Consider the following 22,862-nt stretch of genomic DNA (forward strand, 5'->3'; position numbering starts at 1 on the left):
GCTATTTTTCAATCTAAGCCAACCAACGAACTTGGGTTGAAAAATCTTCAACCTGACCTATAGTATCTTTAAAAACCAATTAATCGTAAGGTATTTTGATTGGGATAATATATATATATATATATATATAGTCAAAATTGAGAGAAAATCTAATTAAATTATAAATTGATTAGAATTTAATTAAGATCCAATTTTGCACCACGTATCCTATTCAAGATTTTAACTTTTTGTACCAAGTTAATTATTCATTGAAAAATACGAAGAGATCAATATTAAATGAAGTACATAAAAAACCAAATACACCTAATCTAATCATTTTATTATTATATAAATACAAATGATCTAACCCACCTTAAGATTGATCTTCGGATGATTCGTGGCATTTCATGGATCATATATAGTATGCTATAATCATCACGTGGGGAAACTGACAAGTTTCATTTTAATATATAAAAAAAATGATAAATATTTGTTATTGACCAAATTACAAGTATATACAAGTTAATTAGGATCAAAACACCTCCTTGTAACTATATGATTGATTCTTTTTTTTAAAGTTCTACCAAAAAATTACATGAAATTATCATGGTTTAAGTTAAAATAAAAAATACAAACCTAAAAATATTAAAATATGACAGCTAAACATATGATCTACAAACCTTTTATTTTTTTGGTAAAGAATCTACAAATCTTAGTGTGGGTTACATGTTAGTTTTATATTAAACTAAAAGCTGAAAGAAAATCCAATTAGATTATAATTTGAATTTCAATTTTAGGCTAATTTTGTGCCATATGTCCCAAAAAATTTATTAATTCTAGTGCCAAAAGGTGGAGAATGGAGACCACAATAATAATACTTACTTATACAAGATCACCTTATTATTACCCCCCATCAATCTCAATAAAATAGTTATTACTCTAATTTTTTTTTTAATTAAAGGATATATATAGACGACGAAATTTGCCATTTAACATCATTTTAGCAACTATTTAGTTAGTTAGCATGTTTCCTAAACATTTTAGTAAACTAACATCTTGAGTCTCAAAAACTTGAGTTCAAAGAAGGAACTCGAGTTTCTAAGACTCAAGTTCCAATGTTGGCAGTCTGACGTGGAAAAAAAAATACACATGGAACTCAACTCAAGTTCCACAAAATAAAACCAAAAGACCAGATTCACTTTACTTTTAACTTCTCACCCAACAAACACACCACCTCATTCCAATCACAAACTACAAACCTGAACCCAACAAACTCATTTGGATCGAAACTTGCAAAGAGAGGGATAAAATTCCAAGAAAGATAGGGAACGAGATTGAGAGAGATAGGGAACAAGTTTGGCGACAAGTTCTTCGGCCGACAATCAAGAGAGTCGCCTCTCTCTTTCTCTCTATTTCTATTTGTGGTGGTAGAGGAAAAGAGAAATGTTTGAGAAAGGGAAGAAAAGGAAGAATAGTGTATGAGATATTATGAATCTGTGGGGTTGATTTTGATTTGGGTATGGGATTGTTTTTAATTTGGGTTTGGAGAAGGAAGAATAAAGGAGGAAAAGGAAGAGTGGGGTTGTTTTTGATTTGGGTCTGGAGTTGTTATTTATTTGGGTTTAGAGAAAGGGTCTAGTGAAGGAAGAACGATTGGTCTAGAGAAGGAAGAAGAGGGAGAACATGAAAAAGGAAGAATAACAAAGAAACTTGAGTGTTTAAAACTCGAGTTCCATGTGGATTTTAAATCCACCTTAGCTCTGCCAGCACATAGAACTTGAGTCTCTTAAACTCGAGTTGCTAGAGTGAACTCAAGATGCTAGTTTGCTAATATGTTGATAATGATTTTTGCTTTACTCTACATCCATGGACAATGTTGACATTAGTGACTTGACATGTATGTATTATAAAGAAAGGATAATTATTAAGTACTCCCGGAGTACCATAAATATTTACTCCTCCCTCTCACAAAACTGTGGGTCTCACTAATTAAATTTATGATGGGACCCACAATTAATGTGAAAGCGGGGAGTATGCTTTTATGGTACTCCCGAAGTATTCAATAATTTTCCATAAAGAAAATAATTATTGAAACCTATAACAATACTAATTGGCTAACAATAAGGAGTTAGCTTAAGGAATTGACAAATTGTTGAAATTAATTGGTACAGAGAATATTATAGGTGATAATTTTTCCAATAGGTTGAAGAAAACTTGGAAATGTATACAACATGACCCTCTTTGCAATTTCATTTATTAAATAATGGTATTTTAATCCAAAAAATTTATTCAAAAACCTTAAACAAGGTATGATATTTACTATTGATTTTTTAAATATTAAGTACAGGATTTAACAATTATGATTTGTGATATAAAATAGGGAATATTAAAGTTACTACTGTGGGTCCGGGAAGTTTACGATCCGGCCCAAACTTTGTCTGGGCCCAGGGCCCGTGCCGAGGAGGTACCTTGCCGAGGACGAATTGTCGATGGCCGGGGAGTCCAGGGGAACGGCTGAGAAGCTACCCTGTCCTCGGCGCTCCAGAACTTCGATGGGACGATCAACATCTTGGTAGAAGCTATCCCCAGACAGTCCCCTGAAGGGGATGTAAGTAGAAGGGGGCCCATAGGGAAGCAGGGTGTAGGATTGGATCAAGGATGACGCGTCCCCTCCGTATTAAATGCATCTGCCAACACCCAGATCCGATTAATGAGAAAAGACGTTGGGACGGTGTAAACTTCGATCTTTGCAACTAGTAAAAAGTAAGACGGGATGGTTGATGGGATGGATACAGAAAATAAGCTCCTGCCTGACCTACAAGTGGAAGGCCAGGATTAACCAAGACGGACTATATAATAAAAAGGTAAGTGCACCAAGGAGGGGACTGGGAAAAAAAGCCAAAAACCAGAGCCTCCCAGCCCACCTCCAGGAGAAAGACTCCATGGGTGAAGATAACCTAGGCACGTACGAATACCACGAAAAACCCACCATCTGGTGACTAAGGCCTAGCCTTTCAAACCCACGCTCTACAAATGATATTGTTTTGAGCCTTTTTACGTGCGAACCCTACATCGCTACGGTTCGTTACGAATCGTGTCCTTACAACTACCAATTTTATTATAAAATAATTTACAAATTATAATGATAACGAATGTGATTGGTGACACATCAAGGACAAAATAAATCAATTTTACAAAATAAATCAATTTTTTAGTTTATTTCTTTATTGAGTTTTAAAAGTTCAATTTAAAGTTACGATTCCTTTCAATTATACTATAATTCTATATTAGTTATATTTTCATGCAAATTCATTCATCTAAACCTCAAAAATATAAAAAGGCTTAATTTAAATTTATTAATCTTTTATGTAATTATATGAATATGTACAATCCATTACTTACAAAAAGTATGAAAATGTATTTTGTATTAAATGATATCACGTTATTCGTATCTTAACCTAATAAATGAGAGACATGTGTGTAAAAATAATTGCCTACTAATACATGTATTTTATTTGTTAGTGGAGTAGTTATTTTTTGCTGACATTTCTCACATTTATTGGATTTTGATGCCAGTAGTATGGTATCATTTGATACCAATACCTTCTCTACCAAGCATATGTATAAGATTATAAGCTAATTATCATAATTTACACAATTAAGAGTAATATTTCAATTTCCTCGTAACCAAATTTCAAAATGTCATAGTAAATCAAATTAATAATTTTTGTGAAACTCACTAGCCACTATTAAGAGTCTATTTGGGATCTGGTTATTTTGCTAAAACTGAAAACTTTTTGTTGAAAGTACTACAGATAAAAGTAAAAGTTAGCTGAAAAAATATAGTAAGACTCATGAATAGTATCAAAAAATGCAATGAAATCCATGAATAGTAACAAAAATAAACTGAATAGTAAAATAAGCTGGTTTTTTAAGCTGTAGCCAAATGCACACTAAGTATTAACACTATTTTTTTTATAAATCTAATATAACAAACCATATAAACGGTTGTGAAAACTTAGGAAAAAATTGTGTATCACCAAATTTATTTCATAAATATAATATAAATACAAATTTTTTCCAAAAGTAAAAAAAAAAAAAAAAAGAAGAAGAAATTTTTGGTAGATTAAATAGCCAACAAAACCCCAAAAAAAAGTCATACGCTTTTTGCCTTTTTTTCAAAATTTTTTTTTTTTGGTTAAAAGACGATTTTATATAACTCAAAGCATTGCATCAAGATCAGTACAGACTTTGTTAAAGAAAACACCATTACAATCATCTTCCAAAGCCTTAGCTAAGTCCACAGGCGGACTAGCAAACATGTATTCTTGTTCTTGGTTAGCCCCTCTTCTAGCCATCAGATCCGCGCAACGATTAGCCTCATGGTAACAATGTTTCAGCTGTACTTGCTGAAATCCAATCATTAGCTGCCTACAATCGTCCAAAATGGGAGATATAATCTGATTTACAAAGGCAGAATTTTTAATGACATCCACAATCACTTTGGCATCTATCTCAACAATAAGGTAAGAGATATTCAAACTACTACACAACAAAAGACCATCCCTTAGCCCCCATAATTCAGCAGCAAAACTATTAGTAGCTCCTACATGCCTAGTGAATCCAGCAACCAACTCCCATGCTCATTTCTCACTACCCCTCCACATCCGGCCTGCTCCATACACCCAATAACTAAACCATCAATGTTCAATTTTTTCCATCCCAAAGGAGGCTTCTCCCACCTGATTCTCTTGCTGGTTCTTAGGACTGGGCTGCGAGGAGAAGAGACACAATACATAAACTCAGCAGCTTGATTAGAAATCTCCCTATACAGGTTCGGATTAGGGTTCTTCCTATTGAAAACAAAAGAATTTCTGCTCTTCCAAATGCACCACACAGCAAAATTAAACAAGACTCTCCAAGGAGGCTTCCCTTGGATAGGACTACATCCCACATTTCCATTATTTTGCAGCCACTTGTGCAGATTGCTCCTCCAAAAAACACCATTATTTCCCTTCACACCCAGCTGATACCATATATGCTTTACTCTTGGACAATCTCTAAGACCATGCAAAATAGTTTCCGGCTCTCTTAGGCAAACGGGACACCCTCCATCATCCCCAAATCCTCTTCTAGTAAGGCAGGTTTTAACTCCTATGCTATTATGAACACATCTCCATAGGAAAGTCTTAATTTTAGGGAGCGTATCTAATTTCCAAATCCAATTTGCATCTATAATACCCACATCCTCCACCTCATCCACCTCTCTAGCAAAAGAATAGGCACTTTTGAGATCAAAACAACCTCTAGCATTACCTCTCCATCCTAACCTATCCCTTCCTCCATCCCCTACGGAAATAGGAATGGCTTGGATGATCGATTTAATTTCAGGGGTAAGCTCAAAGGGAATTCGATTCCAATCCCAACCTCCACTTACCAAAACATCTTTAATCTTCCAATGGCTTGCTTCACGGGTTAAAGGACCATGAATGAGGCTACGGATAGGACCTTTACATGTCCAATTATCCAGCCAAAAGCTAAGAGTGCTGCCTCTATGAACCACCCACATGTTTCCTTTGTTAAAAGTTTCCCTACCCTTCTTGATGGCCCTCCAAATCTGAGAACAAGGCAACCTGTCCATATTAACAGCATTTAATCTCCTGTTGCTACAATACTTTCTTTTTAGCACTCTAACCCACAGAGCATCATCTTCCGTATGAAACCCTCAATTCAATTTGGCAAGGAGCGCAGTGTTTCTACCCTTCGCCTCTTGCAAGCCCAGCCCACCTTCTTCTTTAGTTTTTGTTATTTTCTGCCAGCCAACCCAATGAATTTTCCTAGTAGTCTCCGATGAGCCCCATAAGAAATTTCTATTAACTCGGTCTATACCATCCAAGATTCTTCCTGGTAAGTAAGTGCCTTGCATGACATACGAAGGGATAGTTGACGAGGAAACTTGAATCAAAACAGCCCGACCAGCCAGAGAGAGCATATTAGCTTTCCACCTGACCAATTTTTGCTTGACTCTATCCAAGATAAAATTAAACTCTTGAGTGTTTTTTTCAAATTTTTTCACAAAGGGAAAATCTAAAAATCTAAATTTGACTCAATCAGGATAAGGTTGACAGTGAGGCCCGCTAGCAGTTCACACGTTTAGATTCTCGGAATCTTTTAAATACACACGGCTCCATTCTCCAACACCACTAAAAAGTATACGTGCATGTGCAAATCTGACGTGGCAACACCACTTATTCTTGCGCACTCATTGTCGTCAACCAAAAAGACACCCTCCTCCTCCACGCTGTCACTCTTAAGAAATTGACACACCACGTGATTTGTTCACAATTTAATTTTATTAAAAGCCTTTCAGCTGTTTGAAATTATTTAAAATACCATTAACCTTGCGCGCTCATTGTCGTCAACCAAAGACACACACTTCTCTATGTTGTCTCATGAAAAACTAAGCGACAATTAAAATAAAGTATTTTTTATATTTATGTATTAACTAAATTAATATTTTTATATTATAATATAATTCATTTAAAATATATTTTTCTTATTTTTTGAGATATAAATTTACTAATTAAACTTTTATATTCAAGTTATTCTAACACCTCTTTTTCAATTGATAATATAGCTAATTCACTTAATATTTCTTGAAACATTATCGATCTTAAATATGATTTTATTGATTTTAATTTTGAAAAACTTCTTTATACATAAACAATTATAACGGGTATTATTAGTAAAATTCTATAAGCAATGCATGTATTTGGAAATGAATATAACATTTGTATATAATTTAGTATGTCAATTGGAGTATATTCTTTTATTTGCAAAATTTCTTTTAGGATAAAATACTATTTTAGTCATTGAACTTTACCAAAAGTTTAGTTTTCATCCCTAAACTTTAAAAAATTCATTTTTCATCTCTTAAATTTTACCAAAAGTTATTTTTTCATCCTTTAAATTTTACCAAAAGTTTGTTTTTCATCTATAAACTATTTAAAAAAGTTACTTTACAAATTTTAGAGATGAAAAAATAACTTTTTAAAGTTTAGAGATGAAAAACAAACATTTCTCAAAGTTTTGGGACCAAAATAGTATTTTACCATTTCTTTTAAAACTTTTAATCCTAATCAATATCATAATAAACACCATGTTTGAGAAAAGATTCAAGATGAAGACAGTATTTTTGCAAGCTATCATCGTTTGGTATTTTTCGATCGGATTTGTATTTTATCCGATTGAATTTTGATTTGTGTATAGTTTAATGATAATATTTTTGGGATAATTGATTTTGTTTAGACCAAATAATTTTTTGGGGTACCAATGTTTGCCAGAATGTACCAGATTTTTTGTTCTTTGGTCACAAGGATGTATTAGATTTTTTGGACTTGCATTTGAAACTATTTTTTTTCCTACTACCCCTACTTTTTCAAAATTTTCGGGTCCCCTTCCACTTGGCGGCCCTAGGCAATGACCTAATTGGCCTAATGGAAGGGCCGGCCTGAGACCGCGTTATTTATCCACCATTCAACTAAAAGACTCCCACTTGTTTAAAATTTTTGAGTCAATTTATGATTAAAAAAAATCAAACGGACTTATTAAATTGACTAACCAATTTTGTTTTTTAGTAGAATGATAGACAAGTAACGTAGTCCATAATGAAGACTATATAATTTGTCCTCTCATTGTTGTTTTTTCCTTTCCAGCTTGGAAGGAACATAAAAATTAACACAATTTTTGCTGCAGTTAGACGTAATAAAGTTATGAGTGGTTAATAAAAAATAGTGAGTTTATATAGATCCACATCTCCACCACTTACAACTTATTATGTAACGAGTTACAATGAAAATTATGTAATTTTTTTTTTTGGTACTAATATTGTTCCTTCCACTTGGAAAATAGAAAATACAAAATAATATATCTAAAGAAAGCCACTCAGAAATAATCTTTGTTTTATTAAGAGAACGTATAACATTTTTCAAGTTCCAACTGTTTGTACCCTTCATCACTCGTGGTTGCACCTTGTGCTTAAAAAAGTTGTTTCCAGCTCATCACGGAGTAGGAAGAACCAGACAAGTCCCTATTTAATTTTAGTATATTCTTAATAAAAAAAAAGGGAGAAAAGAAATTCAGGATATTAGCACCTCTTTTTAAAACTTAAAAGTCTATCTTTGGAAAAATATTACTTACTATTTATGCTAATCTATTCACATGATGAAACTAATCTCACACGTCACAACTTATAAATATTTCCATAATGCAAACTTGAACAACCATGATCCATGAGCATTCTATGAGAAGAACGAACTTGGGATAATTTATCCTTTAAAAATTTATAATCCTTAGTTGTCATAGAAAACAATTTATCTCTCGCTCAAACAAAAGTTATAGTTATGTTTTTATATATTTTAATTTAAGAGTTTGACTTTTTTTTGGTGTTTCTGAAAGGAAAATGATTCTAGTGTAACCTCCTGTATATATATATTGCATTATGACGTGAAACCACCTAGGCATTAAATGAGATTTATCACTACTCAAATTCATAATTTTTTAGACTTGTATGATGGGTACAAGTACATGGACTTTTTATTGGGCACCTTCCTAAGTGGTATATTCTTCCTACTTAGATTAGGTATTACAAAAAAAAAAAGTTAAACAATGTTTATTAGATACATTAAATAAATTTTTTAGTGAGAGCCATATGACACCTGGAAACATTTATAAAAAAAAAAAAAGCGACATAGCAATGAGTATTGTAGTGTGCATCTGTGTTCCAATTTTATTGTTTAGTAGATTTCAGTTAAACAATGTTTATTAGATACATTAAATAAATTTTTTAGTGAGAGCCATATGACACCTGGAAACATTTATAAAAAAAAGAAAAAGCGACATAGCAATGAGTATTGTAGTGTGCATCTGTGTTCCAATTTTATTGTTTAGTAGATTTCAGTTAGTTCAACTGATAAAGTTCTTGATGGTTGAATAAGAGATTTGAGAGTTCAATCTCCGCTTACACAAAAAATCAATTGGTATCTTAGTTTGATAATAAAGAGCTATCGCTAAGAGTCTATGGGTGAGTTTGGTTCAGCTTTTTGTAAAAGTGCATAATGAAAAAGTGGAGTTTTCAAAAAGTGCATAATAAAAAAGTGCATTTTTAAAAAGCTGAGTGTTTGGTAAAAACTGTTAAAAAGTACTTTTTGAAAAAGTTGAGTATTTGGCTAGCACTTATAAAAGTGGAAGTTTGAGTTATAAATTACCAAAAAGGACAAGATATATATATAAGTGAATTTTTTGTTTTAATTATCTCTCTTAATGCAAGTTATGGACACAATATTTTTACAAAAATTTCACAATAAAGTCTATATGACAAGTTGTTAATGGTAGATAAGAAAAATAATAATTTCATTAGTAGGTTCAAATGAGAACCAATAACAAATTACTGTGTAAAATTTATTATGAGAAGTGTTATGTTCACAATATTTTTGCAATATTTTCACAACAAAATTTATGTGGAAAGTTGTTACTAGTACTAATTTGAACCCACAACTGAAATTATTTTTTTACTAACCAATATTAACTAATAACAATTTGTTACTTAAAATTTATTGTGATAATATTACAGTAGTATTTCTCAATTAGGATTTTTTATTTTTTATATTATTTTTCCTTTTTCCATTTCACTTTCAACCATACGTTTTATTTTTTTTTCTTTTTTTTCTCCTCCACACGTTGTCCACTATCTCTACCCCTCTATTACTCTCATTTTCTCCCTCGTTCTCCCTCATTCATCAGAACATTCTAGGAGCTCTTTCTTTCTCCAGCTCCCTCTCTCTTTTTTTTTTTTTTTTTTTACTTGATTCCAAAACTCTCTCTGTGATAAGAAAATTTTCCTTTTCTCCCTCATTCAAGAACATTCCAAGGGAGCTCTCATCTTCGTGTTGTTGCTCATCTTCGTCCCCAACCCAGTCCAGATGGGTCAGCTGGCTTCTGTCCTTTGTCTTTTTTTTTTTTTTTTTTTTTTTTGCTTTTATTGTTATGATTTGATTAATTTAAAAACTGTGTTTTTGAGTTTGTATTCTGGTAATTTGATTATGCTTGAGTTTAGAGATATTTGAGAGAAAGTTTGTTTATTGTTATGATTTGTAGTGTTTGTTCTGTGTTTGTTCGTGGGTATTTCTGTAATTTCATTATTAGCAACGGTAACCATCAAAATGCGCAGTGCGCGTTTTCATTTATGGACCCTCAGAGGTCCATAAAATTTCCACGTTCAGTCCGCGTTTTTGGCCTATGCCCAAAACGCAACTTTTATCAAAAAGTTGTGTTTTGGGCTTAACCAAATGCAATTTTAGGCCTGACTTTTTTCAAAAAGCGCTTTTTGGGCTCAAAATGTGGGAACAAACAGGCACTATGTCATAGATTAAGTGTCTGTTTGGCAAAGATTATTTTTGCCAACTTATTTTACTATTCAATTTATTTTTGCTATTATTAATGGATTTTACTACACTTTTTGGTACTATTTATGGACCCCACTATACCATTTTAGCTAACTTTTACTTTTATTTCCAATAAAAAGTTTTAAGTTTTAGTAAAACAAGTTGGGCGTTTTGCTCAATAAGCATATCTTGCTTTTTTAGTGGATCCCATATATACTATTCACGCACCACTAAACCTAGCAAAACACAAATTTCTAGATAAATTTAGGTCCCACGACACTATTTACACATTTAAAAATTATTTTATTACTGTATTTAAGTAATAACATTTTAGTTTTTAGTAAATAAACATTATCCAAACACAACTTAAAACTCTAAAAAAAAAAAATTGCATTGATTCAGTAGAGGTAATTGATGATTGTGAGTGTCAGTTTCAGAGATCCTAACAATACCATCAGAAACTAAAAATAAATGCCGGAGATACAACGCTAAAAAAGAAAAAGAAAAAGAAAAAATGTCTACTATATATATCCACTTTATTCAACATACCTAAGATTTCTCACTTTTCTCTCTCTCTTCCTCGTAGCCTCCACTCGACAAACCTCTCCATTTCCTATCTGAGATCCTCTCTCCTCCTCCTCTTCCATGTAAAAGATTCACACACTATAACAATCTGCATTATATTGCAACAACAAAAAATTTAATATAATTCTAATGCTTTTTCTTTTTTATTTTTTGCTTTTTGTGTTTCTGTTTTTGTTGTTTTTGAATAGTGTTATTTTTGGGAAAATCGCGATGTCGAAGGCAGGAGCATTGGATCTCGCATCGGGTGTCGGTGGAAAGATTGACAAAAATGAAGTTCTCTCCGCTGTTGATCAGTAATCACCATCTCTCTCTCTCTCTCTCTCTCTCTCTCTCTCTCTAGATTTATGCTTCTTTTTTTTTTTCAATCTCTGTATCTCTCTCTGATTTCCATTTTCTTGTTGCATGACATTTTGATACTCTGTGTGTGTCCGTTTGGCTGTAGAGTATGACGCTTTTGATTTTCTCTGTTTTTTTTTTTTTCTCTCTCTCTCTCTAGAATCTGATGTTTTTTTTATTGGATCACACTTTGTCACGCTAGAATTTCTTTGAATCTGTTTTCACTTTTTTCTAGAATTATGTGATTTTTTTTTTATATCACTGTTTCTCTCTCTAGGATTGTTATTGTTGTGAGAGTTTCAATCTGTTTCTCTCTCTAGAATGATGCTTCAGAACCTGATTCTCTCGCTGCATTGACAAGAATCTGATTTTTTTTTGGATCACTCTTTCTCGCTCTAGAATTTTTTTTTTCAAGAGTTATGTGATTTTTTTGATCACTGTTTCTCTCTCTAGAATGATGCTTCAGAGCCTGATTCTCTCTCTGGAACTGCGATACGTGGATTTTCAATCCGATTCTCTTGGTTCAATGACATTCGAATCTCTCTCCAGGGCTCTAGAACGTTTCTCTCTCTAGAATTGTGGTTGTGGATTTTCTTTTCTCAGCCTATTTCTCTCTCTAGAATGATTTTTAAATCGCTCTTTCTCTCTCTAGAAACATGTTTGGATCTTTCGTATCTCTCTCTCTCTAGAATGATAGATGTTTTAAATGCTTATCTTCATTCAAGTACTGATTTTGATGTTAGTGGGCTAATTAAGGACCAAAATTCAATTAATCAGAGTGGGCTAACTAAGAATTTTGACCTTTGTGGAACACAACAGTGGTGGTGATTGATGGATTCAATTCAACGACTTTTTTGTATGGGAATGTTATGTTTGTGAAAAAAATAATGATGGACTACCTTGAAAGTTTGAAACCATCGTGTTTGTTTGGTTATGCCTAGTGGCTAGTCCTAAGTTATACTTGAGCTAGTGATTTAAGGAAATGGGTAAGGCTTATCAAGAAAAAAGATGGGACGTTGAAACCTTGACTAAGAAATAATCGTTGGGCCTGCTTAACAACATGGTCGAAAGGTCAGATGTGTGGGCATAGGTTTTATTAGTTCTACTTTGGATACTATTCTTGACGGGAAAATATACCATGCATTTGGGGCATGTATCTCCTCTCGAATGGGGGTGGACCCCACATGAGAGGGGGATACATGTACTGGATGGTATGCTGTAAGTTATGAATGCACCCATTGAGTTTTGACTTTTGAGTCTACCACCTTGGTCTATGTTGAGGAAGATTTAACTGGGATTTCACAAAAAAAAAACTGAGTTTTTACTTTTTCTTGAGGTTGTGTAGTTACTGGCTTTTTTGGGCTATTTTTGGGGTTTCTTAGGTGAACTTCAATGGAATCTGAATTTATGGTAAATTTGTGCTTTAGTGAATTAAAAAAAAAAAAAAAACTTGGGAAGCTTTGTGGTTGTTAGAGGTTGGAATAGTTGTTGTGAGGTTTGATTTCCATTCTGTATTTTTCTTCCTCTTTTACCCTTGATAGTACAACTGGAATTTCAAGCTCTGTTGTTTAGAGGATATGAAACTTTTTCCAGTGTACCAATAATTTTAAATGAGTAAATGTAACGCAGCAAGGAAAAAAAATTATATTGGATCCATTGTGTGTCACATGGATTGTAAACTTAGTATGCAATGCAACTGTAAAGTATCTGCATAACTGTGGATAAATGAGCTGCCTCCCAGCCTTCTAGTATCTTTAGTCATTATCGAAGAATTTTGTAGACCATGAGTTCAAACATATATGCATGGTCTGCCTTTTTACTTGAATGTGGAATCACAAGGAACTGGCAGCATGTTTCATAATTTGTTGGGCTAATCGATTAAATATTAAAACATCAATTTTCTTATCCCAATGAGCTTTAACTCAAGTGGCACATTGTCCACTTGTACGAGTAAGGTATAGGGTGAAGTTGTGAGTTCAAGACTCGCTAATTGTGTTTGTGTGATTACCAATTAGAAAAAGGAAAATAAAGAAAAAAGAGGACAACATCAATCTTCTTATGCTCTGTAAATGTTAGTATTTCTAGAAAATCTTCTATGATACTCCTGGTGTGGCACACATAATGATGTGACTTTTCTGTCATTGACTATTTGTTGGCATAATTGGTTTTTGTGGTAAAAGTTTTGATTTGATGATTTAGGTATGAGAAGTATCATGTCTTCTATGGAGGTGAAGAGGAAGAGAGGAAAGCTAACTACAGTGACATGGTGAGAGCTATTCCCTTTTTAATGATCTTTTTATTGAAAAATCAAGGTGGTTGTGTATAAAGAATTAACTGCCCACTTATTCTGGAAAAAAAAAAAAAAAAACTGCCCACTTGCAGCATGTTCTAAGCAATGCCATTGTATACCTGTCTCTGGAATTGTTCTGTAATAAGCTCGTTTCGTATTAGCTTTCTAAATCATATTATAAGGTAATTTGACCAATGTGATGATAAAGCCTTGTACTGTATTTATAACGATGTGCAAGCTAGCAACCTGAGGGAATCAGTGACTGAAAGTTAGATTTATTTACTAGGTTTTGTTTGTTGGCAAGGTTGGCCATTAATCAGTGACTGAAAGTTAGATTTATTTACTAGGTTTTGTTTGTTGGCAAGGTTGGCCATTGTTATGCTTATATTTGAGCATGAATCTTTTTTCTTTCTTCATTGCTTTATTGGTTAAAATGAGGATTAATGTTCATTTTCTATTGGATTTAAAATCTAACACCTTCTGAATAAGAAAATTGAGCTGTCTCATGTGGATTTCAGGTAAATAAATACTATGATCTTGTTACCAGCTTTTATGAGTTTGGATGGGGGGAGTCTTTTCATTTTGCACCCAGGTGGCCTTTCAAGCTGTGTAGTATTAATTCTTTTCATGAACTTTGCTGGTCAAATCTAATGATGTACATTACTTTTGTTCTTAAAGATGGAAGGGGGAGTCTCTTCGAGAGAGCATCAAGCGACATGAGCACTTCCTTGCTTTACAACTAGGCCTGAAGCCTGGACAAAAGGTTTATTTTTCAGTAAAAGGTGGAGAAACTGACAATTTAGAGATTTACTGTTCAAATTTTGACATTTTTATTTGACATGATAGGTGTTGGACGTAGGGTGTGGAATTGGTGGACCACTAAGAGAAATTTCTAAATTCAGGTGAATGGCAATTCATGTATTTACACTCTTTCCTCCCTTCTGGATTCTAGTATTTGATTAAACAAGAGTTTTATGGAGCTCCATCTTTCAACTTGTTTGTAGTTTTCATGTGCATTCTAGGTACATTCAAATCAGATTGGGTTGTGCTTTGTTGTTCTGGATGAATATTCAGTTGGTTACTAACAATAAAATAATAATATCAATCAGATTTTTGAGAAGAGAAAAGTGCATTGGTTGGGTTTTACTAGTTTGTAGGATTGAATTTTACAACCCCTTTACAAATTTCAGTTTTTCCTTTGAAGAAGCACTGTTACCATACCTTTTGGACTGCTATCTTATTTTGTTTAAGTTATGACTTATAGCTTCTTCTGTTCATACTAAGTGTAAGTGTTTTAAATTGCTAAATTAAACCTTTTGGCTCATCCTTGTGTACTTCCTGGGTACTTGGGTTGCGCCCCTTTCTTTTGATCATTTTTTAATGAATTGATTATATATATGTGTGTGTGTGCGCGCGCGCATGTAAGTTTTTATATTTATTGAACTTTTATTTTTAAGAAAGAGCCTTTTGCTTATGTTTGCAATTATGATTTGTTGCAGCTCAACATCAGTCACAGGATTGAACAACAATGAATATCAGATATCAAGGGGAAAGGTACATACTGATCTTTGAGTCAGTGATATAAAGATCAATTGCATTTAGAAATACTATTTTTACCTCTTGTTTTTACGATTTGATTAGTTGTTCAGAAACCCTGAATAGTGGTTGAGTTTTTTCTTCCCTTTAAGACAATGCTGAAGTCATGGTTGGTGGAGATTATAAGGACTTTCCTCAATAGGCTTTGTATTTATGACCACTGACATTCTAAAATTCTTAAATTAGCAATAACACCTGCAAGCTTCTGTTGCTCCACAGGAACTAAACCGCATTACTGGAGTGGATAAAACCTGCAACTTTGTGAAGGTTGGTCATATTGCAGGCCAAGTTCATGTTTATGTAGTGCATTCCTTTACTTCCAAATGCTTTTGTCATTTTATATCATTCTTCTGTAAGTATTTTATATTTATTTTACAAATGGGTTTATGGTCCAATGAGCTCTAACTCAAATGGCACCTTCTTTCCTTGCAAGAGCAAGGTTGAGAATGATTAGTGCATTCAAGATCCACTGATGCGTGTTTAACTTACCAATAAAAAATGGGGTTTATGGTGAAAGATCTGTGATTGTTATTGATTCTTGATGATGCAGGCTGACTTCATGAAAATGCCATTTCCTGACAATAGTTTTGATGCAGTATATGCGATTGAAGCTACTTGCCATGCACCGGATGCGGTATGTATTCCTTATTCTAATATATTAAAACCTTGGCTAGGATGGCACATCTTTTGTAATCTCTCTCTCCCTTCTTCTCCTTTTCTTTCTTGTTCATAGTGGTTTAAACTTTGTTCCTTATCTGGATAGCATGGATGCTACAAAGAAATACACAGAGTATTAAAACCTGGACAATGTTTTGCTGCATATGAGTGGTGCATGACTGATTCTTTTGATCCCAATAACCAAGAACATCAAAAACTAAAGGTAAGATATGCTTAAAGCATGAAAAAGCTATTTTCTGTTTTTTTTTTTTGGGGGGGGGGGGGGGTGGTTGTTGAAATTTTATCATGAATCTCATCTTGGGGAGTTATATTTTGTGAGTGTAACAGAATTTCATTGAAACAGGCAGAAATTGAGATTGGTGATGGCCTTCCTGACATCAGGTTGACCGGAAAATGTCTTGAAGCTCTGAAGCAAGCTGGTTTTGAGGTGAGTGCTAGTTACGATTCTTTTTTCTGAATCTTTTTTTGTGATTTGCACAAGTGACAACCCATTTATTTATTCTGCCAAAGGTCATATGGGAGAAAGATCTTGCAGCGGACTCACCTGTCCCCTGGTACTTGCCTTTAGATACCAGTCACTTCTCACTGAGTAGTTTCCGTCTAACCACTGTTGGGCGTTTCATCACGAGAAACATGGTAAGATTTGTTTCATTCTAATGTTGCATTAGTGTTGTTAGCTCCCTCTTCCCAAACTCAAGTTTGTAAAAGCCATGCTTTTGGCTGGAATTGTATTTTGACTTTGAGATTTGAGAGAATTTGTACTTGTGCAATTCTAGAAAGGCAGTTGATAAGTGCTGATTATTTTTGTTAGGTCAAGACCCTGGAATATGTGGGACTTGCCCCAAAGGGAAGTCAACGTGTCCAAAGTTTTCTAGAGCAGGCTGCGGAAGGGCTAGTTGGAGGTGGAAAGTGAGTGTTCCCACTATCATACTTATTTTCTCGAACTCCATGCTAAATTTTTTATATATTTTTCCTGAGTAACATAAAGTTAGCAAAAATTATATTTTTATTGGGGAAGTTTGTGGCCTCGTGCACAAGCTGTAAATCCAGCATTACATCAGATCCATCTATGTAGGGTTTATTCCTGTAACTAGTGCAAGTGTGTATTTTGAGCTAAGTCAATGGTCCTAAAATTTAAAGTGCACCCAAAGCTTGAAAGGATAGTGGGAAGAAATGGTGTTTGAAATTCTTATCTTGAAGTTGAATCATAGTTTCTTCTTTTTGAGTCATTGAGTTAATCTGTTAATATACTTGTGTACACATTAGCTGCTCACATCGTTATATTTCTGTCTTTCAGGAAAGAGATTTTCACACCAATGTATTTCTTCTTGGCCCGGAAGCCGCTTTCAGATAATCTGTAATGTGGCAGTGTAAACTAATTAACCTGATACCATAGTCATGGAAATTTCCCAGGAATTCTGTCAGGTAGAAATGTATGTTAGAATTTGGTTTGACCATGTTAATTGACTTTGTGTTTTGTATCTTGCTGAGTTTTGAGTTGCCATTTGAAAGTTGTTTGTCTGTGATTAGTTATCTGTGGGTTCATCTGTACACCTCCAATGGCTTGAGCTATGAATTAGCCTTCAGCTTTATTGGGCTAGTGACTTCTATTTTATCTATCGAGTGAAAATTTGGAGGTGCACATTTTTTGTTGTTGGTAAATGTATATGATCACTTTCATTGCCTAGATTACAAGGAACATGATCCTCTATTCCCAAATTACTTGAAATAGAGTTAATTTCATGGTTAAAATTTTATTTCTTGGATTTAACAATGTGTACAGAGTGCCAAGTCAACGTTTAATTTTAAATGATGTGACACTTGATATACCTTTAGATTGTGTTTGGGAACTTTGAATTTGGATTTGGATTTTAAATCAATAAATTTAAAATGTCTTGATTTCAAATCCATTGATTTTAAATATCATTGAAAATCCAAAAATTTTTGAAGATTGGATCCGTGGGGTTTAGTAAATTGAAATTCTTGATCTTTTAAAATTTATTAAAACAGGTATTTGGATTTTAATTATTCAAATCCAAATATAAATGTCCAAATCTTGATATCCAAATGCATCATTGAATTTGTAATATTTAATCTAAATAATGAAATGAATCCATTTCAAATGAAGAGTACGCTAATACAAATTCCAAGAGCTGCCTTGTAGCATAATGGATTGGGTCCAGCAGCACGTGACAAACAAATTGTACGGTTCTGCTTATTAAAGAACTAAAACCTTGTTTTTAAAACATTCTTATGTTTGCACATTTCTGGATATGATTAGTTTCGAGTCTTTCGACAATGTATCCTCATTGACGGTACTTAGCGTGATGGGAAGAGAATGAATCATTGATGGTACTTTGCGTGATGGGAAGAAAATAGTTTGTGCTGCTATTATGTTGTGCAAGACACATCTAGACAAGACATGGAACAACCAGAGTCTGCCTTTTATGGGTGCCGGAACATGCAACATTATTTGTCTCTATTTCCCTCTATAAATTTCATAAACACTATTACACACCTTGCTTTAAAAATCAAAGGATAGTTATTGGTTTGCCCCTTTCACCTCTCATATTTAGTTAATTGTTGACAATAGACTACATCTAAGATAATTTAAGAAGCCTACTTGAGTGTGATGGTGTAGGTAGCCATAACTAAACAATAAGGAAAACGAGGTAGGATTAGCAAATTTTTTAGCCCTATAGTATTTTATTAATTCTCTGTTGCAGCCAACCTGTTATGACAAATGACCAAATTGTGAGTTCTGAAAGTATATATTCGCTGTCAATTTTCTTATTCAAATGTTTGTAAAAAAGAACAAGTAAATAAAAAAAGATTTAAAGTGTTAGCTGTAGTTCATGTGAAGGCAAAGACACTTCTTTATTTTAGAGGATTAAGCAATTCCATGTCGTAGGAATATACTCTTTCAGATTGACACTCCTTTATTTTAGATCACAAGCATCCAAAGAATTTATAAAATAAAAGGAAATGTGTGATCCAAATCCAAGTTTGTATGAAGACATAGTTATAGTGGTGGCCAATGGCTATCTCTAATATTTTACCTAAACCAATTGTTGCTAGATGCCAAGAATTGGCTATGGCAAAGCTTGGATTCTCCAAGACCCTGAAAATGAAAGGATGTAATGATAGTGAAATTCCTTGTCCTATGAGAAATGCTATGTTGTGCATAACCGGAAAAAAAATGATCTCTAATATGAAAAGCTGAACAAATGAAAGAGAAGCTAATGTATCAGCCTACAATTGTGATGAATGGACTACGACTATTTCATTTCGTGAGTCACATGTAAGATTTGAAACTATGTTGTAAGATGTCTTTTCTTGAAAAATTCAGACTTCAAAAGAAAAAGAAAAAAAAAGGAAGGAAATGACGAATTTGAACAAAAAGCATCAAGAAATCAAAGACAAAGAATATCCGTGACTTGCACCCAAAAAAGGAAGAAGAAGGAGAAGAAGAATATGCTTGAAGGAATAAGGCAAGAGAACCATCAAATTTGGCTTGGTTGCTGAAGCTAGAAGCTATAAGCATTTGACTTTTGACTCTTTTACATTTTTATATGAATATATATTTCAGTGATTTCACCCTTCTTGCCAAAAAAGAGAAGCGTTCCCACAAAAAGTAAAACTTTCCTTATGCAAGATAATCAAGAGAAATTTTTTAGAAAAAATTAAAAGATAAATCATAAAAATCAGCTCCTAGGAATCGCTTACTCGCTTGGAATCAACACCAAGCAAGAAACTTAGGCAGTGTTAGCACCCAATGTAGTGGAAAATCTCAATTAAATTTTTTTAATAATCAATAGTCTAATAAAACATAGGACAAAACTTAGGTACAGTAACTTAGGTGCTTGTTCCTTAGGTTCCCATCTTAAGATTTAGCCATGTGGCTACTTTACTGAAAAATACACTTCCATTTCATGAGAAAAAATTCACATGGTAGAATTTTAAGAGAGGAACTTAAGGAATAATATCTAAATACTGTACTAAGTCTTGCCCTAAAATAGAAACCATTGCGACTACAAGAGTTCATAAATCATTAAACTCTAAAGTCTAAACTGATAATAATCTATAAAACTAATCCTTATTTGAACTCAAAATAACATGGAATCCTAAAATAATTTGTGTCCATAAAAATCCAATTTAACAAGGTGTGTTTTCCTCATCACTTCCCTTCCCTCTCTCTCCTCTTATTCCTGATGAATGAGTAAAAAACCTCTCAATTTAACATATGGGCTATAATTTTGTAGGTTGTTTGTGCTTACATAACTAACTTCTTATAATATCACATTTTGTATTATCTAAGTTCTATTGTCACCTCTTAACAAATACTGGCCTAGTTTTGATTCAAAAGCATGCAAATTTTATAGTTCGAAATCATCTCTCAAGTTGATTCTTGCAGAATTGGTCAATTAAATTACTTGTGATCCTCTAATGAATCCATTCTTTAGAATACAATGACCTACCATTATCAATCAATATTTAAAAGTGCCTAACCACTTTATTTAGATGGAAATTTCACACTAGTATTTGTTTTAATGAAAAAGCAAGGTCATAATATATGGCAATATATCAAAAGTGGGTCCAAATTATGTGTCACAGACTCACAGATGAAAAGCATCGCACAAATTAAGTTGATTTTTGTAGAACTGGACAATTAAATATCTTTGATTCTTTCTCATAAACTTGTGATTTCTAATGAATTCATTTGAGAGTACAATGACCTACCACTAGTCCATTACCATCCATTAATTTTAAAGCGTGCATAACCTCATTATTATATATTAATATTCTTCTATATATATATATATATATAAAAGAAAAAAAAAAGAACAAAAAAAAAAAGAAGGTCATAAATTATAGCAATGGATGAATGAAAGTTAAAGGAAACCAACTCTCAAAAATCTTGTAGCTCAATTGACCATTTTTAGAGTTTTTAATGGAAATTTCGATAGTTCAAATATTTAAAAATAAATATATAAAATAAAATAAACAACTATTGTACTTGAAGTATAATTGAAGTATCAAACCCTCTTACTCATTCCTTCATCACAAAATTTAGGAGGACAGCTAGCAATGAACTCTCTCAAGATTACACTTTCCGTATAAAACATAACAAATTTCACATTTATTGTGAGTAACATCTTCCATTCCTTTTGATAATCAAACAGAATAAAGAATAAATTCTGTGGTTTCAACACCCCCATGAACAGCCTTGTTACCACAATAACGCATCTGGGTTGTTGACACATCGATGCTGACCTTGGAAGCACCTCCATCTGATTGGTGGTGGTGTTGGTGGTTGTCCTCGGAGCCAGCCGGTGGGTGGTAGTACATGCGGCCGGTTTGTGGGCAGTGAGAGTGAAATCTTGCTGCTATTCTCACCCCTGCATCCAACATCTCCACAATCTTCCCCATACTCATATTTCTTGCATATAAAAAACGTTGTATTCAGTGCATAAAACTCGTCCTGTAAGAGGTGATTGATAGACACAGTCTCTCCCTTGATCTCTAGAGTATATATGAGATGACCCTTTCTCTCTTTTTCCAAGAAAAAGAGAGAAAGGCAGAGAGGGAGAGAGGGTTGAAACTAGAAAGAATGAAAGATTTGTTAGAAGACGTCCCAAACGTTGGAACTCATGAAACAGTAGAGAGACAGAAATTTTTGGTGTTTGGTGTGTTGGACAAAATAGGAGAGGGCAACAAGTTTTATAGTTGGCTTTTCTCTGTCTTTTGTTTGGTATTTCCTTTCACATTTACCCACTAACAACTACACAGCCAAACTTCTTCCCAAGATTTTAGGTTCCTTTCACATTATGATTGGTGAAAAATATGGAAGGGTATGTATTTGTAAATTTTGTTATAGGAAATGTTGACAGATGCTTTAAGGTCTTTATGATAATAAATCATTTATAGAAATTTTTTATGAGAAAAAAAAAATAGTTATGTTAACGGATGCTTTAGGGCAATTGTTAATAAACCATAATAGAAAAATTTTGACACTACTTTCATAGGAAATATAAAAAAATGTCGACAACATTTATTATTTTATCAACTTTTTATATTTTCAATAAAAGTGATGTCAAAATTTTCTTAAAATAGTTTACTATATTAATAATTGCTTTAAGGGCACTTGTTAACAACTTAACATGACCCTATTTTAATTTGTCACATACATATATTAAGACTTAATAAATACTTAATTATGAGTTATAGTGCATGTTAAAATAAAATAAATGTCACATGAATATGTTAAAAATTATTAGATGCTTAATTATGAATTATAATGCACGTTTTTTAAAATATTTTTTTGATTCATTGGGTTATGCTACACAAATTTATTGAAGTTATGTATACTTTTTTTTTTTCCATAAAATTTTTTGAATATATTTCATAAATTAATGTTCTTAGGTTATTGATATATCTACTATTTGATTTTAATTTTTGAATAATATACAAGAATATTATTTAATAAAGTATTTTTTTATAAGAATTTAATAAAGTATTAAATGTACCTTTAAGTCCTTAACCACGGCAGTATTAGGATGTTCTTTAACAAAAGCATAAAGTTTAATCCCAAAATTTTATGATTCCTTTCACATTGTGATGGGATAATATTAAAGAGGAGTTAATTTGGAAGGGGCATGTATTTGCATTTATACCCTAAAATCTTGTTATATTTTTATTTGTCAAATATACTTCTTGTACTTTGGATTTATTTATTTATTTATTTTGGTCTTATATATATATCCTGGTCACCACTCACCACTGTCCTTAACCCTAAATAATAATAATAAAAATAAAATTATTATTGTACCACACAAAACATTGTTTATGTTTCCGAATCTTGTTAAGCGATTGATTGGCCTAAATTAATCGCTATCATTGTTAGGCATGGCGATTTATTTTATTGAAGGGTCCATACTCCATAGAACATAAAAATA

General features: G+C 32.9%; 1 protein-coding gene across 1 annotated transcript; it reads left to right on the forward strand.

Annotated features, from left to right (window-relative positions):
- The first annotated feature begins 10,932 nt into the window (after window positions 1-10,932).
- Window positions 10,933-17,593, forward strand: LOC115986962 (cycloartenol-C-24-methyltransferase). The gene is made up of 14 exons (XM_031110395.1): window positions 10,933-11,068; window positions 11,195-11,299; window positions 13,542-13,608; window positions 14,151-14,224; window positions 14,311-14,395; window positions 14,479-14,534; window positions 15,132-15,186; window positions 15,448-15,495; window positions 15,779-15,862; window positions 15,992-16,108; window positions 16,250-16,333; window positions 16,417-16,542; window positions 16,718-16,815; window positions 17,204-17,593. The coding sequence occupies exons 2-14, from the start codon at window positions 11,217-11,219 to the stop codon at window positions 17,265-17,267; spliced, it is 1,041 nt and encodes a 346-aa protein (XP_030966255.1). The 5' UTR covers window positions 10,933-11,068; window positions 11,195-11,216; the 3' UTR covers window positions 17,268-17,593.
- The last annotated feature ends 5,269 nt before the right edge of the window (window positions 17,594-22,862 follow it).

The sequence above is a fragment of the Quercus lobata genome, chromosome 4 (assembly GCF_001633185.2).
Source record: "Quercus lobata isolate SW786 chromosome 4, ValleyOak3.0 Primary Assembly, whole genome shotgun sequence".
NCBI classification, from domain to species: domain Eukaryota; kingdom Viridiplantae; phylum Streptophyta; class Magnoliopsida; order Fagales; family Fagaceae; genus Quercus; species Quercus lobata.